Here is a 19,392-nt window from a genome sequence, read left to right as displayed (position 1 = left end):
TAAAAGACTGAAACTTAGTTTTTCACCCCCTTTAACGATACACCAATGCATTTTTAAAAAGTAAAAAAGGAGTAGAAAAGGTTGAGCAACAACTGCTCTAAAGAGTCTTTCTTCAGGCTCAAACTTAGTGTTTTCTATTTTCTAAATTCTCTACACAAATCTGACCTCTTGCTTGTGTTAAAAGTTATCCAGAGAACAGTTCTGTCTGTGGTTATTGGATAATGATTATTGTCCTAGAACAAGTAGTCCTGTAACCACAGGGATGTCTTTTCATGTGAGGCTCAGCTGAAGGTCTCAGTTTTGATGGTGCTGGTCAGAGGGTCAAGCAACGGTTTCACTCATGCTGGTGCTCATTGGCTGGCTTTCATGTTGAAAGGCCAAGGCTCGTGGGATAGGGCTTCAAAGCCCCCTTGAATCTTTTAATGGCCATTAAATATACAAAAGACAGTTGAAAGCAGGCTGTTTTATTTTTGAAGATTTCATTCCTTTCCAAAAAAATATATTTTATAAGCTCTCCACAATACTTTGAAGAGAGTAGGTAATTTGAAATAGAAAGAGTGTTTATTTCAGGACTTATCACATTGATACCTGACCCCTTCATGCAACATTCTAGACCATGGGGAACATTGATCCTGGCGGGCCAGTGTCCTGCAGAGTTTAGCTCCAACCCTATTTACACACACCTGAAGCTAATCAAGGTCTTCAGGATTACTAAAATTACAGGCAGGTGTGTTTGTTTCAGTGTCTAAACATTCCCCACCCACTGTTCTAAACTCTTGTTTTGTTCTTTATACAAGAAACTGTCCAAAAAAAACAGAGAGCGTGAGCAATATAAAGAAAATGGAGTAATTATTTTAAGAAATGGCACTAATTCACTCTGACAGCAGTTTGTTGATTTGTAGTCAAATATTTTTCAGGTTTTCCACTTCTGGAAAACCTGATGACAAATTTTCCATTCCTGAAAATGTAAAATGTTCTGGCAATTATTATAATTATTTGGTTAAGTTTATCACTGGCCCGAAACAATTGCCATTGGTTGCAGAAAAGGAATGTTCAGTTTTGACATGTGAGAGTAGTTGATATCCCCTTGATATTGACACTGGTGAAGAAAACAATGTCATAATGTATGATTATGAGCTCAAATGAAGTCATTGCAATAAACTATTAAAGCTAGTTTCTAGCACTGAATAAAAAATAAAATACGTAATTTATCTATTTTTTTGTGGCTGTGCTCTAGTTTATTGTCTAGCTATCACCAGACCAAGCTCAATTTAAAGTTAAACATCGGTCAGGGGAGTCTACCCTGTGTTTTCTACTGCACAAGACGTGATTAACGAACATTATTCAAATAACTCTGTACGCAATTGGATAGTCCTTCAACCAATCAGACCACAAGAGGCTTGATCAACGGGCAATGACCCATCGTTTCTCTGAAAAGAAGAAACTTTAAACAATAGCGTGCCAAATGTATGACATAAACTCGCAATTGTGTTCTATAAAATCAAATTTGTGAATTCTGACTGTTCTCGCAATTGTGAGTTTATATCTTGCAATTCTCACTTTTCTGAGAATTGTGAGTTATAAAGTCACAATTACCTTTTTTAATTCTTATTCTGTTGTGTAAACAAGCATCCATAGTCACAATATTTTATTTAGAGCTCATAGTGAAAACTGACTTTAAAGTCATGGCAATAAACTACACCTTTTAAAGACCTAGAGAAATATATAACTTTAGGGTGTGATCCTTGTCTTTTATTCTTGCTGTAAAATCCCAGATTTTTCCTTTGTTCAGTGTCTGGTTTGTGTACACAAGAAAGTAAATTGATGTCCGGCTGTGGTTTCAGGCTGGTATGAGGGAGAGCGTCTGCGGGATGGAGAGAGGGGCTGGTTCTTAGCCGAGTGCGCTGAACTCATCACCTGTCAGGCAACCATCGAGAAAAACATGCAGAGGATGGACCGTCTGCAAAGCCTAGAGACCAATGTCTGATTTCATCACTGGAGCACTACCTCCTCCTGAGGAATGCACTGCACATGATAACTGAACTCTAACCACTACAGTGCTGTACCTGCTTTAGTTGCTTCAAAAAGTGATACAAAGGATAAAATACACACCATATGGAAATCTGCTTAATCCAACAGTGATTTTATGTGATTATCAACTGAGCTCAGGGCTCAATCTTTTTTCCACTTTTTCCAAGGTGACACTGGTTCACTGTTCAGTTCTGAGCACTCCTGCATGAGATATAAAGTAACATTTTGTGGACATGGAGTCCCTACTTCAAGTGAAGGAAAGTTTTACAAAGATGTTATCTCACTTATTTACTCATAATTGACTCTCAGGGAAAATGTAAATGTATCAGAACCTCAATATGTAAACTTAGAAATAATCAATATATATATATATAGATTTATATTCCAGATGTTTTTATTTGCATTTAAAGAGTAAAGGTATTTTATTCCTTAAACATTCACTTGTATGTCCCTTGACCTATATGTATGAGTGTAATTGAGTGTATAAGTGAGATTAAGAATGGAGGATCTCCTTAGATAAATGGACATAATGGCAAAATTAACAAAATATTGTAAAGAAAGCATACAATAACTCAAGCCAATGCTAAAATAAAAAAGTGACAAGTTTTTCCTCATTTCTAATACTGTAGGTATTTACTCCCAACACATGTAAGTATTGATTAAAACAAGATCAGAGGGGGTTTACACACATCTATGAGAGCAGATCACTCTTTGTCACAGCTAAATGTCATTCAAATAAGTAGGTTGCTGGTGGTCGCGCTCACTGGCTGCCCCTCCTGGACTCTTCAGAAGGGGTTTCCTGTGTGGTGATGAGGTCGATTATGGCAGAGATAACGGCACAATCTTTAGACTGCCGGTCATTCCAGTTCACAGGACGTGGACTTTTTATCTTCTCCTCCAGTAACACGTCCAGCTCCTTCCTCAGCTCCTAAATTTAAAGAATGCATTTGGAGTATAACTGAAATCCTTTACTGAGTGCCCTGTCAAGTCACATGTGGCATACATAAACAAAAACATGTCACATTAAATCTCACCTTGACAAGGTGAGCAATGCGTGCCGGGGATTGAAATACGATCCACTCATCCACGGCGATGGTCTCTTGGTCCTGGTCCCTCTGGATTGAAATATCCCCTCCGAAAAACAGCAATGAAAATGGAGACACCTCAGTGCAGTCATAGAGGAAGATCTTAGATAGGAAAAGAATTCAAATTAAGAAAGTCTGATTTTTAAAAAAATGTATTCTAGAACAATTTACTTTTTTTTTGTTTACTTAAGACAATTCACATCACTCAAAAGGTGGTTAAAACTAAGTCACACAAAAAAAAAAAGATTATCCAAAAGGCTGAAACTCTGTTGATCTTTCTGTAACAGTAGTTCAGTTTAGGTTGTCAAAAAATAAGAATAGCAAAGCTAAAAATCCAAGTGACCACAATAGCAAAGAGTTAAATATTAAAATCATAATTTGTTTACTAGAATTCTTAAAAGAAAGATTTACAAAAAATATTTAGTTAAGCTTTATTTTAAGGTGTCAAATGTAAAAGTTTTCAACTTTAAGCGCCAATGTAGGTGTCAGCCAATCAGGTCACCTATGCAAATACCCTAGATGCTGGCCAGTTGTGTTCATTCAACACCGGAAAAATGGTATGATTGGCTGTTGTCACAATGACATCACATCAGCACCAAGCTTCAAGACTCTGAAGCTCTGTTGAGCGTTGTAATTGTACATTTGCGTAATATAATTTAAATTAGGGTAGGGCTAGGAATAGGGTTCTGTTTAGGGTTAGTTGCTTGTAATTATACATAATGTACTGTTACTTTTACAGTAAGTACCTGTAACAATGTCACTGCATTACTGTGACAGAACAGCACCAAAAAGTTAAAAGTGCTCAATGAGACACCTGTGGCTATTTTTGCCAGAATAAGATTAAGGAGAGATATGGCAGAAATTGTACTCTTTGATTTAGTAAGAAGCTTTGATCTCTTTTGAGAGGATGTTGATTAAAAGGCACAGAAACTGAATAAAAGATGGACTTTAACTGGAGGCGGCATTAATTTGCAAACACACGTCCTCTCTACACAGAGCTCTTTAACAAAATTATATACAGTAGTCCTTTCCTTTGAAATGAGCAAATGGGCACACAACACGAGTATAAACTGAATAGGCATAACGTTATGACCACTGACAGGTGAAGTGAATAACACTGATCATCTCATCACAGCACCTGTTAGTGGTTGGGATATATTAGGCAGCAAGTAAACATTTTGTCCTCAAAGTTTGTGTGAGAAGTAGGAAAAATGGACAAGTGTAAGAATTTGAGCGAGTTTGACAAGGGCCAAATTGTGATGGCTAGATGACTGGGTCAGAGCATCTCCAAAACTGCAGCTCTTGTGGGGTGTCTCCAGTACGCAGTGGCCAGTATCTATCAAAAGAAGTCCAAGGAAGGAACAGTTGTGAACTGGCGACAGGGTCATGGCTCATTGATGCATGTGGCCGGCCTGTGTGGTCCAATCAAACAGATGAGCTATTGCAGCTCAAATCTCTTAAGAAGTTAATTCTGAATCTGATAGAAGGGCATCAGAATACACAGTGCATCGTAGTTTGATGCGTATGGGGCTGCATAGCTGCAGACCAGTCAGGGTGCCCATGCTGACCCCTGTCTACCACCGAAAGCACCAACAGTGGGCACGTGAGAATCCAAATTGGACCATGGAGCAATGGAAGAAGGTGGCCTGGTCTGATAAATGATGTTTTATGTTTTATCATGTGGATGTCCGTGTACATTTGCGTCGTTTACCTAGGGAACACATGGCACCAGGGTGCACTATGAGAAGAAGGCAAGCCGGTTGAGGCAGTGTCATGCTTTGGAAAATGTTGTGTTGGGAAACCTTGGGTGCTGCAATCCATGTGGATGTTACTTTGACATGTACCACCTACCTACCTAAGCATTGTTGCAGACCATGTACACCCTTCCATGGAAACGGTATTCCCTGGTGGCTGTGGCCTCTTTTAACAGGTAAGACTCCTTCCCACAAAGTAAAAATGTTTCAGGGATGGTTTGAGGAGCACAATGAGTTTGAGTTGTTGATTTGGCCTCGATAATCCCCAGATCTCAATTCAATCGAGCAGCTGTGGGATGTGCTGAACAAAAAAAGTCAGTTCCATTGAGGCCCCACCTCAGAACTTGTAGGACTTAAAAGATCTGCTGCTAACACCTTGTTGCACAGGACATGTACAGTGGTCAAGTGGAGTCCATGCATCGACAGGTCAGGCATGTTTTGACAGCAAAAAGGGGACCAAGACAATATTAGGAACAGTGTGAGTTTACAGAGAAAATGCTTACTTTGGGGACATCCTCAAAGGTAAAAAGGTTTTTGTTTTTGTCTTCTTGTAAAAAACAAACAAAAAACAATGAAGCTAATAGTTTTATTTTAGGGACACAGGGTTTGATCTGGAAACATTATAATTAGGTTAAAAAACAACATTAAACTTGTGGAAGCATGACTTCCCCTTCCTGATGACTGCACAGAGGTACTGTATGGGAATACGTATGTTGACAGGCAGGTAGAACATCCGATCATATATATACCTAAAGGATTCACCTAAAGGATTATTAGAAACACCATACTAATACTGTGTTTGACCCCCTTTCGCCTTCAAAACTGCCTTAATTCTATGTGGCACTGATTCAACAAGGTGCTGAAAGCATTCTTTAGAAATGTTGGCCCATACTGATAGGAGAGCATCTTGCAGTTGATGTAGATTTGTGAGATGCACATCTAGGACACAAAGCTCCCGTTCCACCACATCCCAAATATGCTCTATTGGGTTGAGATCTGGTGACACCATTTTAGTACAGTGAACTCAAGTCATTTTCAAGAAACCAATTTGAAATTATTAGAGCTTTGTGAAATGGTGCATTATCCTGCTGGAAGTAGCCATCAGAGGATGGGTACATGGTGGTCATAAAGGGATGGACATGGTCAGAAACAATGCTCAGGTAGGCCATGGCATTTAAACGATGCCCATTTGGCACTAAGGGGCCTAAATTATGCTAAGAAAATATCCCCCACACCATTACACCACCACCACCAGCAAGGCATGATGTATCCATGTTCTCATTCTGTTTACACCGAATTCTGACACTACCCTCTGAATGTCTCAACAGAAATTGAGACTTATCAGACCAGGCAACATTTTTCTAGTCTTCAACTGTCCAATTTTGGTGAGCTTGTGCAAATTCTAGCCTCCTTTTCCTATTTGTAGTGTAGATGAGTGGTACCCGGAGGGGTATTCTGCTGTTTTAGCTCATCCGCCTCAAGGTTGTATGTGTTGTAGCTTCACAAATGTTTTGCTGCATACCTCGGTTGAGACGAGGGGTTATTTCAGTCTAAGTTGCTCTTCTATCAGCTGGAATCAGTCGGCCCATTCTCCTCTGACCTCTAGCATCAACAAGGCATTTTCACCCACAGGTCTTCTACATACTGGATATCTTTCCCTTTTCACACCATTCTTTGTAAAGAACCCTAGAAAGGGTTGTGCGCGAAAATCCCAGTAATTGAGCAGATTGTGAAATACTCAGACCGACCCGTCTGGCACCAACAACCATGCCACGCTCAAAATTGCTTAAATCACCTTTCTTTCCCATTCTGACATTCAGTTTGGAGTTCAGGAGATTGTCTTGACCAGGACCACACCCCTAAATGCATTGAAGCAACTGCCATGTGATTGGTTGATTAGATAATTGCATTAATGAGAAATTGAACAGCTGTTCCTAATAATCTTTTAGGTGTATATATCTTTTAGGTATATATATACACACACACACACACATATATATATATATATGTGTGTATAAAAGTGTGTATATATATATATATATATATACTTTTTCATATAGTGTTTTTTCCTTTGCATAACAGTTCTACCTAAATATGTATTAGACAGGACTGTTAAACAGACTGTAAAGTAATGAAGCTGTATAATGGAACGCTGTGTGATCAGGCTCAGGCGGTCTCAGCACCTTCAAAAATGTCCATCAAAATAAATTCACAAAAAGAGTTTTACAGTTCCTACTGGCGGTGTGACAAGAAATGGCCATAGGGAAACATTTAGTACTACCCGCTGTGAAGGCACCTTATAATTCCAATCCAGTAAAATTATGTCAAAACTATGTTTGAAAATTATGTTAGATTTTTTGAGCCAATTTTAGAACACATTGTAATGTATTACACGTTGCTGCTTAAATCAAAGCTGTCCTCTACCTACCAGTGTTGCAATAAAATACAATACAAAAACAATAACAATACAAAAGTAAATGAACAGAACACGCATAACAAATTAGCCTCAATATTTGACTCATTAGCACAGATAAAACAACATACACTTCAAAAAGGTACATACACTGGTGGTCTTCATCTTGAGGTGATAGATGAGCCATGTGTAGTGGAACTGAGTTTCCTCTGCATTGACAGATTTAGGGTGGATACAAACTTTCCCATCCGCTTTAGTGTACACCTTCACTGGCCTGCAAAACCACACATTTTCAATATACTTTTCAAAACATGAACTGCCCCATTTGTAAATCAACATATCAAAATAACTGAAACAAACCACCCAGGAAAAACAGAAGTTGTTTGTGGAAATGCGGTTGATTTCATGAAATAATCTGTACTAATTTTAGGTAGACAGAAATTCTTCTTACACTAGACTTACACTATTTAGTAAGATTTTTTGAAAATAATTAATACATTTATAAATGAAGGATGCATTAAACCGATCAAGTGACAGCATTTATTTTAAATTATAAAAAAAAATCAGTTTTACACTACTCATCAAAGAATCCTGAAATAAATCATGGCTTCCACAAACTATTAAGCAGCACAACTGCTATAGCATTGATAATAATAATAATAAAAAAGAGCAAATCTGCATAATAGAAAGATTTCTGAAGGATCGTGTGACACTATTCCTGTTATGGCACGCTGAATCAGCATTATTACTCTAGTGTTCAAACTATATTTTAAAATATATTGTAATAGAAAACTATTTATATTAAATTGTAATAATATTTCACAATACTATTGTTTTTACTCTATTTTTTATTTGACTGTATTTTAAATACAGCCTTGATGAGCATAAGAGACTTCTTTCAAAAGGCAAACTTTTGAATGGTATAAGGTTATACTACAGATAGTCAGTAGAGCAATGATAGAGCAATATTGAATTAATCAAAGCTTAACGTAAAGGTTTTAATCCAAGGCAAAATGCCGTAATAATAGAATGAAGCTGAATGAAACCCATGTGAATAGTGGACAGAATAAAGTGGTGGATACAGTGGCATTAACAAGGTGTGCAGCATACAATCTAAAATCAATCACTACAGGACCCCTTTTCAGAGTTATGACAATATTTTTAAACCATGACATGCCTGGTATGAGAGCCAGATAAAAACCATGTTCAATAGCCAGTGTTAAAACAAGAAAGAACATTTTATAAATCAAGGTTTCTTTATATTCTTCTGAAGACATTGCATGTTTCATCTTTTCTGCCTTTTATCTTTCACAACAGAACAAAGGTCTTAGAAGATGTCTCAAATTGGGATAATGCCATCAGTGACAGGCCTGAGTCCCATTTGAATACATACAGACTATCAATGAGCTGAAGAATGAAGGGCACATAATCCAAAACAAACAAACAAAAACAAGCAATAGGAGAAATCAATGCCACTTACATTGGTCTCTTCTTAGTATGGTTGGGGCGAATCTTGGCCACTTTTGGGTACAGTCCTGCTACTATCACTGCCTTAATCAGCTTTTCATTCTCTGAGTAATATAAATAACAAAGAAAATTGATTATGTTAGATATAAAAAAAACACAGTTATAACACTTACACAATTACATTTCTAATCCAGTTTTGTTTTAAATGATGGCTTTCATAAAAACTTGATAAAAAATGTTTTTGCAAAATGCTCCTCTAGATTTTTCTTTCTTACTAATTATCAAGTTTATGGTCAACAAATGGCTTTTCTGAGGTATATTGTTACGTGACATTGTTTGCAACACTGATTGAGCGATTACATGACACAATATGGATTCCGGTAAGTTATACTGTATCTTTCAACATGTTTTCTGATGTCCATATGTGCATGTTCTGTAACATAGTAAAGAGGAAGAGATGATCATGTTTATTCATGATCCACGACAACTGTTCAAGATGAAAACTGAAGTGACACACAGTCTTTGTTCAATTTTCTTGTCATAATATAGATAAATGCAAATTTGAATGAAAACAGAAGCTATGTCTTATTATCAACAAAATATAAAATTTTAAATGACAGGTAATGATAGATTATGATGGAATTTTATGATCCTGTCCGTCTTTCATTAAAAGTCTGTTGGTAAAACTTCGAATTGTGACTGGTTTATCAAAAAATCCACAGAGAAACGTACAAAACAAATAAAGCTCTATTGACATATTCATATACTTTCAAATAAACAACCACTTTCCTATCATTAAGACCCTTATAAGGTAATGTTATTTACTGATCATGTTGTGTTATATCTCCTGCCTGTCCATAATCACTAACGCACCAGTGGGCCAGTCAAAGAGATAATGAAGTCGTAATTTTCATTGATCTGTCTGTGCAGGCAGTCTTTTGCCGATGTATTGAGTTCTAAAACTCACTGGATGTTTTTATTGTACAATTATTTCTTAAGGCAAAAGATCAGGGAACATGTGTGTACATTTTTATATAAACAAATAAATATTAACATTTCAAGCCATATAAATGAACATTAGTTATAAATAAGGTTTATAGAAATGTACTTATTAATGTATTGATGATAAAAATTAGTACTAATTGATGACTTATTACCACACCATACTGGAGGAGGTCCATAATCCACGAGTAGGAAATTAGTGTGGCCCCTTTAAGAGTTGCGCATTCCCTATTGAACCGCTGGTATTTTGTGTCTGTGCCGAACTATGCCGCGATTCATGTGAACAGTGTGAGGAAGACGGACTCTCGTTTTAGCTGATTGTAATGTATTTAGTTCAATAAAACACATGCACTGTAAGCGGTGATGGTGTTAATGATTTACCTGAGCGAGAGTGAGGTTGCAGTGCATTGCGATCAGACTGCAGAGAATGTGCTCAGTGAAAAAAATGCACTTCTCTTTCGTACTGGAGTCTAATAAGAGTTAAGCAGAAAATATGGTAGCTTGTGTAGGCTATAACTGCACTTTTTTCAGAGTAATGTTATTTTTAACCCTTTTATTTCCCTATTAATGTTTGCTGCATCCTTTACGTCTATAGCTGATCTCAATTTCTCCAACTACGGGCCATGGATCAAACAGAAAATGCACGCTGTGTTAATACAATTAAATTTTGAATTTTGAAAATTTTGAAAGCCCTAGTTATAAACAAACATTAATTAAAAATTAACAATACTGTTTTTTATAAATTAACATTAAAAGATTAAAAAGTGTTTTAAAAATGATTGTACACTTGGCAAAGAGACAGATAGTCTAAGCAAAGTACCTGAGTTGATGTTAGAGCTGGGATCTTTAGGGTCTTTACTATTAACAAAGCCAGCTGCCAAAAGATGTTCCGCAAACTGACCCTTCATATTCTTAAGCATCTGTTGGGAAGGAGCAAAATGGCTTTCCATTTATCAAGTGCATATCAAAAAGTCAATTTTCTGTTATGTTTAAATAATGTTTGATTGGTAGAGAGTGCAGACTGACCTGTAGCGTGTTGGCAGACAGGAAGTTTTCCCAGCAGTATTCCCTCTCAAACCTGCCACCCTGTCTTTTAGCATCCTCCCAGCCCTGAAATAATATCAAACCAAAACACCACTAATGTTAATTTGATAAACATAATTCAGAAAAAATTTTATCCACGTCAACATAAATTATGTTTGACTGCATCCACTTTGGCTAGTTTAAGATGGTTAATAAAACGAATGACGGACCAGGCACATAGTCCAGAAGGGATCCTAGGGTACCTAGTCGCTAAAGGAGTCATGGGTGTGTTTTGGGCATATGTGCAATAAACTAATCTAGTCTCATGTCCCATTCCCTTTAAAAGCCTTAAAAGTTGTGCTGCACCGTGGCGAATTTGTTATTTAATATTTTAAAAAGTTTGTGTGCTGCTGTGCATCCCTGTGTGTGTAATAAGAAGACTGAACTTTGTGCACCGGCCTATAGGTGCTTTTTACTAACGCGCCCTTTAAATAACACAAAAATACTGTGTTACTGACTTTAGACCAGGTTTTTGTTGGTCAATGCGCAAAAAGATGTTTTCAGTTGTCTCAAGAGCAACGCTCCAACGATGCCCCTCAACATACCTCGCACACCCATGGGCAAACAGATGTGCGCAATTGCATTTGCAATTTTACCCCACTTGCCGCTGGGCAGAAAATGACTGAAACTAGCAAAAACACTTTTTTCGCATTGCACCGGGTGTATGAGATTAAATACAAAAAAACTCCCAAACCCATTTAAGGGTAAATCCACAAATCCACTGGATACTGTCCGTAATCTATCGGATTCAGTCTGTATCCAGACCAAATGGAGAACCAGGAATGACCACAACAGCCCTTGACGGGAGCCCTTAAAGGGACAGCAAAGCCCTCAGGACAGATCAGCGACTAGCTGAGCACTCAGTACGGATCCCAATGGCCAGCTGTGAAAGCATCTTGCCTAATAATTAAGAGTGAATTCTTAATGAAAATAAACTCTCTAGGACTTACCCAAAATGCATTGACAATAGTGAGATGATCACTTCTAGATTTTTGGGAGAGCTTTTTTCTCCTTTGGTCCGCGACCTTCTCCTTTCCCTGAGATAAATACATCCATCAGTCAAAAGTATTTTGGGGCTACACATATATAAAGTGAATGAGTGTATTTGTATGTACCAGTGGTATGAAGAAGGGATCTTTAAAGCTAAGACTGGCCGCAATGGTAAGCACAGGGTCCAAACAGCCCAGAAGAGCCCCAAACAGAATCATTTTTCCTATGTGAGGCTCTACAGGCATTCGGGCTAGATGAAATCCTAATGGAGTCAGCTCTTCATTCCTGTCCAGGGCGTTCTGCAAGACACCGCAGAAAAATGGTTGGCTTTTCAAACAAATACATTTAAAACTACTACTAAGTTCTTTGATTTTAGTCAGTACACTTCTTAATTATAGAGCTTACTGGAACACTTTATTCTCATTGGTAAATTACAGTATTCCACTGCCAAATAATTTTGTATAATAACGATATGAGAAGGCTATTCTCAAAATAAATGTATTTTCCTTTGCTGCTGTGTTAGTTTCACGCCTCTCATAGCACTCATATTTCTTACATACAATACGTTCAACTCAAATATATAAAAATATATCAATATTTAATGTCGATTTAATGAGTGAATTTTATAATAAGTTGTTTCCTGGGTACATTTTGCTGGGCTCATTTTGCGATAATGACCGTCTAACTTAATGCCTGCCTTGGTCAATGTAATTTTTCATGTACATTTAATTTATCTGGTAAGTAGCCATGTAGCTGCTTTAAATTGCATTCATTAATACCAAGTTAACTGTGATAATAACTAATAATAGACTGTAATTTATCCTTTACTTATATATTAATGCAAACCTCCTTTTCATTTCTATCAATTAATCCTCAGTCATCTTTTTATCCTTTTTATCCTCTCACCAGGTCCACCAGGTGTGTGATGGCCAGCTCTATCGCTTTGTCTGATGGGGGGTCCATAGTTTTCCGCAGGAAACATGCAATGGAGCCCAACTTTAGTATCTGAGAGAGAGAGAGAGAGAGAGAGAGAGAGAGAGAGAGAGAGAGAGAGAGAGAGAGAGAGAGAGAGAGAGAGAGAGAGAGAGAGAGAGAGAGAGAGAGAGAGAGAGAGAGAAAGAGATTACAACACAAAATACAGGCACATAAAATGATAATATAAGAAATATAAGATGAAGGCTGTGTGTGTATAAATGAGTGTAGATGTTCATTGGGGCTCTGCTGTACCACTGAGCAGCAGCAGAGAGTACTGTGACTGGGCAGCCATGTGGAGATGAAAATGAGCAGTAATTGACACAGCTAAAAGGCCTTGTTACACGATTACACTGCCTCTTAGATACAATGACAGTGATTAATGTCCCTTTTAATCCATTAGTTTGTTTGTGCGCTCACTTATTATAGTCACCGGAGACTATTTGTGAAACCTCTGCCTTTAGGCCCCATTAGAGCTACACAGATATAAGGGAAAGAGGTTATGTGTAATGAAGAAAGAGTGTTTTGGGGAGCATGCATGAGTCACCGGTGTTCAGTCCAATTTCCGAAAAACAACAGCAGTGAGAAGCTCTCTCTCTTTCTGAGGATTGCCAGATATTTAGCATTGTTAGAGTATACACACCTTACCTACTAGTGTGACTCATAGATAGCTACAACGATGGACACTTTATTGATCTCTTTTACTGAAGGGGAAATTCAACTATGCATTTGAGTGAAATGTAGTATGCACAGAAACACACAGAAAGAGCCTTTGATTGGATACCTTTATTTGCAAGCAAAGCTCTTCCAGTGGAGTGCGTTGGATCTCCGGTAACTGGTAGCTTTCTAGGAGGCTGGCCCTCAGTCCATTATACAGGTGATAACATTTCCCAGGTGACACTCTGCCAGACACAAACACACACAAAACAAAAGGAACACAGGAAATACAATGTCACTGCATCCATTAGGAAAGTCTCTTTGATTAATGTAAATTGCTAGAGGCTAAATCTGATTGAGAGTTTAATCACATGTACAGGTGCTGTACAAAAACATTTAGGCCTATTTTTAATAATTTAGCAGAACAAGCGAAGATACACTGATCAGGCATAATAATATGACTAGGTGAAGTGAAGAACACTGATTATTTCTTTATCACGGCATCTGTTAGTGGGTCTGAGGGGAGATGAGTCAACGGTGTTCAAAGGTAAAATAACATGCATCCCTTAATTAATAAACTTTGTTTAACATAACAGTAATGAACAATTGAGATAACCACAAATAAGATGTTATGAGATGATATGTAGTTATGTAGTTTAAACTTGGCGCTAAGTAGAGACAAACTCACTGATGGAGTCATCAGGTAATCCGTCATCACAATACAGACATAACTTCACATGAATGAAATAAAACAGCCATGAATGATAGCCTGTTGTAAATAAAAGCGGCAAACTTATTTCTCTCTCTGTGTTTATGCTCAGTTGCGTTCAGCCATTCTCTCACCGAGTTGTTGCTCCACCATATAGGCAAGTAAACGTATGTAAACTAGACCGACTCGTTTAAAACTCCTTAAATTATTAATGTCTATTAATATAACATATATAACATTTATATAATATGTTATAAATAACAAATATAAAAAATATCGTACTAGATGAGATTGACTCTAAGAAAAATAAACAAACCTGCGAATACATCATAGCTATTACAATGTATGCATATTCCAGGGAATATTCACTCTTTAGTGTATTTAAGACATAAACCTTTTAAAACTAGTTTCAAATGAATGCTTATATTTATGTTCATAGTTATGGGGAGTTGATAGACTCAGTATAGTATCTATCAAAAGTGGTATAAAGAAGAAACAGTGGTGATCCGGCGACAGGGTCATGGGCGATCTAAGTTAAAATGTGGTTCAGACTTTATGCGGATAGTCAAAGGTTTGTCTACGCAAGACTAGTCAAAGCTTGCTGATGTGAAAGTCAATTTGCTTCAACATGAATAATGCAGTGCTACAGAGTTACTGTGGCAACAGGAGGTGTGTGTGTGTGTGTGTTTGTGTGTGTATGTGTGGATATACATACATACATACATACATACATACATACATACATATATATATATATATATATGGAAAATGAGAGGGTATACATTTGGGCATTTGTGAACAAGTATGAAATGGTGTCAGACCCTATGCTGAGCAGTAGGGCAGATTCATGTAGATGCAAAGCTAGTGACTGACTTATTATATCTCTCTTTCATACAAAGACACGCACACTCTCACTCACTGTCTTAAAAGCATGAGTCACTTTGCCAATTTAAACCCCAACACGTAGGCACCAAACAAAACTGCACACTTTGACACACATATAAAGTCAGTTTAGTTTGTCATTTCTATAGAACCTAAACAACATCATCAAAAACATATTTTACATGTTCCCAATTACAGTACATTTACAGTCTGTTTAGAGTAGGTAGGCACAAAGGGAGAGAACCAAAAAGGATTTATGTGAGGTACGTGCCTTCACTAAAAGCTAACAAAGATTTTTTTTGTTGTTCGCTTTCCTATTAAATGACTGAGATAACAATGAAGCTATTCAAGGCTACATCTTTCCTCTCTGTGTGGGAAAAAAAGACTGTGAAACCTTGAGAGAAGCAGAGATTCAACTTTGAGGACAGACGGACCTTTCATGAACACAAATACTAGATATTTAGAAACTCTTAAACTCTTAAAGCTTTTCAACAGTTTACAGTGTTTCTCAGAGTATCTTCTTTTATGTTCCACATATGAAAAGAACGTCATTCAGGTTTGGAATGAGATGGACTTTAATTTTTGGGTGACACAGAACTAGAAAAATAGTCTGCAGATGCATTTTGAAATGTTTTAACTACTAATCAACTTGTAATGTATGTCATTTCAGTTCTACTTCTTGAATATGAATTATCATATGCACTAAAAGAAAAAAAGTACTTTTCTGTAATCGTCTCTTCATGCCTTACTGCACGATTTATGAGCTTCTATAACTGTTGACCTCCCAACTAAACTCCTTTTCACAAATTGATCTTATATATTAAGTGAGAACAATAAGTGCAAACATAATCAAAGTACCATCTCAAAATTCAAAGTGCAAAGAGACCGAATTTTTCTTTAAGCATGATAGAGCCAGGTTATGGTTAACTACACAGCCCAGCCTAAGATCATTTTCATACTGGGAGATATGCTACAGGGAGCCGCTTTCAAGTAGCGGTAACTTATTGAAATCACGTTTGAATGCACACTCGGGTTTACTTTAACTTTCAATTTCACGATTGTATGTACTCAGTGAATATGAAAGATTATATTAAATCAACTGGATTAAACGTTTGTTTGTTTTTAGAAATATGGAGTACTGTACCTTAATGGAACAGCATGGCTAGAAGGAACGCACAATACCATTCACAGCCTATCCTACAGGATACTATAATAACAAACAAATTATGTAATGTTATTTCAAACGAAATGGAACTTTGTGGCTGTATCATGGGTGCGGTGGCGCAATTATATTACGCAGCACCTCAAAGTAGTCCTCAGATAGGTAACTTCCAATGCGATCGGCACTAAGTTTGTGTATTTGCAAAGAATGCAGAGTTGCAACAGGCCAATTAGGTAGTGGATTTACCTGTGCGATTAGCCATGGTTCTGTGTGTAAAGGGCTGTGATAGTCGAAGGTGTATTCTACCATCATGTTTCACAGAACGCCAACAAAAAACAAGGAACGAAAGAGTCAATGGTTGGCTGCACAGAACCATAGATATCAAAACACCGGTAACTTAGATTCAAACAAGAAATTGCGTCTTTGCTTAAAGCATTTGCACCAGATAACTATTTGAAAAACAAATGTGGACAGTGTTACCACTAGACATGTGCCGATTTTCGGTATTGCGATATATCACGATAATGAATATGCACAATATTGTTATCGTGGGCATTTCAAAATATCGTAAATAATAATTTATTAACAATTATTACATTGTTTATTATGCAGTCAAGAATACTTTGCCCATCAACCGTATAAATGTTCAACACCGCTGTATTCTGCGTCAAAGGGACACGCCCTAAGAGGCACATGAACGAGTGAAGGAGAGCCGCGCTAATGTAGTGCCGCTCAGTGACAGCAGAGGGCGCTGATGAACTGCAGAATGCAGCGATTACCCCGAAACCCCACAAACAAAAGCAAATGCTCTAGTGACGTTTTTAAAACAGCCATTCGTTTTGTGTAATCTCAATGTTGTTCATCACAGCACCAAATACTTAAAGCAGCTGTCCTTTTTTTCAAGATTTACAAAAATTATATAATGATTATGTACAAGATGAATCCATTTTCCAAACCGTGCTTTTGTCTTACCCTGAATAATTATGGTACACTTATAATAAGTGTTTATATTGGGACTATTTCAGGCCAGACTGGTAGGTTCCGCTGCGGAGGAGCACAGTCCCTGCGGGACTCGCCCATAGACATAAAGAGAGAGAAGTAGCTCTGGCTGCAATGTTCTTCTGCGAGACACATGCAGTTTGAAATGTTTAGAAGTTCTGTTTATTAACCACTAGAATGCAAAAAAGTTACGGACTGCAGATTTAATACTTAAAGACTTAATAGGCTATTTATTTTCAAACTTAAACATTTTTATGTTTTAATCTGGACTACAACATGCCCTAATGAATAGATTTTTTTTATTTATTTGTTATTGTTCAGTAAAACTTTGAGGCATAAGGCTTCATTAGTTTACATTTTAATTCATTATTACCAACTGACAATGGAAAATACTTCAGCCCCCCCCGTCCTTGAAAGTGCCACCCCGTCCTTAAAAGTGCCACCACGTCCTTGAAAGCGCCGCTCTTTACCAGGTTCCCGACTGGTGTGGGTGATAGAGAGAGGAGGGGAGTCATGAGGCACACCTGAGTATCATGAAGCCTCATCACCGCCACTGTTAAATGCTGAGCGTGCCTCTCTCCAGGAGGTCAAGGGCCTCTCTATTCCCCTCGATGTCCACGGCTGAAGAGGAAGAGTCGCCGCGTTGAAGCCGCAGCCCCTTGCGCCTCGGACCAGGGAGAAACGTGTGCGACCGCCGGACCCCGCCCCTTTCCTGGACCCATTCTATCCATTCACTACCCTTCCGGGACCACTTCATGTCACACCAAGGATACCAGATTCCCTGTTGTGTGTGTCAATTCCCCATTTGTGAACAGTATATTTTTGTTTATGTAAATAAATGCCTCTTCGAGGGCTGACGCCACACCCACTGTCTGTCTGTCGTGTGCTTCTCCCGTCACAAACTGTTATTCCGGTTCAAATAGATACTGTTCAAGATCTGCACCAATGTAAATATCTTCTGAATCATCTCTCACAAATGTCTCCATGGTTACAAGGCATGCTCTCTGTGCAAGCAGTTTGTCATGTTAGTTATGTTGATGGAATTTTGCCTATTTTTAGGCGCTGTGTAATATCTTTGTGCCGCTGCACCCATGGGACGGCCGTAAAGTTCAAAGTTCTTTTACTTTTGTTATCTCGAGATAACGGTCGTAATTAAGACATAAGACAGAACAAAGCTGTTCAGGGATTCCGTAGAATTGGATAAAGACATTTCTTTCTTTAGGCTACATAAAATTCACAGTGGAATAGAAGCTAAAAAAAATGATGAAATGTGGGATGAAATCCATTTGATCCTACAGCATTCTGGTGATACAAGCATAGACCGCATATCCTCCTGAGAGGTTTGACATTCTTCCACGGGTTGCAATTCCTACGACTGAAATTGGTTTTGATACTTGTGAATGGATTGAGGAAGAGCTGCTATATATGGATATATGGAGGGAATAACACCTAAAGGAGGATAAATGAGGGGAGGGAGAGGGAAAAAGATCTGTACCTGCCAGCACGGCCCTTCCTCTGTTTGGCGTTGGCTAAGCTCACCCACTCCGCTGTCATGGTCCTGATATTGTTCTGGGTGTCAAAATGAGTTTCTTTAATTTTCCCTCCATCGATCACATACACAACATCATCTATCGTAATACTGAAAGAGAAAGAAATCAAAAGAGAAATATCACTAGGTATTTATGATGATGAAACGGAAGTAGAGTAAAAATGGTTTACTTGGTTTATGTGGTTTTAACTACAACACTAGCATCTCATGGTTTTCCTTTTGAAACCGTTTTAACAATTATTCTAGCACAGTTCCTTGCCCCAATCGCCTACATTTCGCAGGAGAAAAACAGCAATTTTAATAGGAATTGAGAAATTAGGTTTTTGAACATGTACTGAACCCTAAAAATTAACTAAATGCAACTTGAATGTTTATATATATATATATATTTTTTTTTTTAATCATATGTTAGCAATATATGTAACTTTTAACACACTGTTCCATTAGATAACTTTAGTAAATGCATTAGCTGACAATGAGCAATACATTTGATAATGCCACTAATAAAAATTTGAGGATATGATGGACACTTTACTATCCCAAGAGGCAACAGGAGAAAATATATGAATGGAGGTGAAAGGACGTAACTGACACTGTTAGGTCACATGATAATGACAACATGGCGGATGTAGTATGT

The 19,392-nt window shown here is 37.7% G+C and overlaps 2 protein-coding genes across 4 annotated transcripts in view; one reads left to right on the top strand and one right to left on the bottom strand.

Annotated features, from left to right (window-relative positions):
- The window catches only part of LOC137043596 (rho guanine nucleotide exchange factor 26-like), a 69,046-nt gene extending 66,401 nt beyond the window's left edge, over positions 1-2,645 (top strand). For all 3 annotated transcript variants that reach the window (XM_067419890.1, XM_067419891.1, XM_067419889.1), the window contains exon 15: positions 1,845-2,645. In XM_067419890.1, the coding sequence (XP_067275991.1) occupies positions 1,845-1,987 (143 nt within the window). In that variant the 3' untranslated portion in view covers positions 1,988-2,645. The remainder of the gene's footprint in view (positions 1-1,844) is intronic.
- The window catches only part of dhx36 (DEAH (Asp-Glu-Ala-His) box polypeptide 36), a 49,830-nt gene continuing 32,841 nt past the window's right edge, over positions 2,404-19,392 (bottom strand). The window contains exons 15-25 of the mRNA XM_067419888.1: positions 18,702-18,845; positions 13,582-13,699; positions 12,732-12,830; positions 11,951-12,124; positions 11,786-11,872; positions 10,779-10,862; positions 10,573-10,672; positions 8,764-8,854; positions 7,434-7,557; positions 3,066-3,218; positions 2,404-2,959 (exon numbers count right to left, since the gene is read on the bottom strand). Of these exons, the coding sequence (XP_067275989.1) occupies positions 2,792-2,959; positions 3,066-3,218; positions 7,434-7,557; positions 8,764-8,854; positions 10,573-10,672; positions 10,779-10,862; positions 11,786-11,872; positions 11,951-12,124; positions 12,732-12,830; positions 13,582-13,699; positions 18,702-18,845 (1,342 nt within the window). The 3' untranslated portion in view covers positions 2,404-2,791. The remainder of the gene's footprint in view (positions 2,960-3,065; positions 3,219-7,433; positions 7,558-8,763; positions 8,855-10,572; positions 10,673-10,778; positions 10,863-11,785; positions 11,873-11,950; positions 12,125-12,731; positions 12,831-13,581; positions 13,700-18,701; positions 18,846-19,392) is intronic.

The sequence above is a fragment of the Pseudorasbora parva genome, chromosome 16 (genome assembly GCF_024679245.1).
Source record: "Pseudorasbora parva isolate DD20220531a chromosome 16, ASM2467924v1, whole genome shotgun sequence".
Classification (NCBI taxonomy): domain Eukaryota; kingdom Metazoa; phylum Chordata; class Actinopteri; order Cypriniformes; family Gobionidae; genus Pseudorasbora; species Pseudorasbora parva.
Note: the sequence above shows the minus strand (reverse complement) of the source record. Positions and strands in the feature narration are given on the sequence as shown.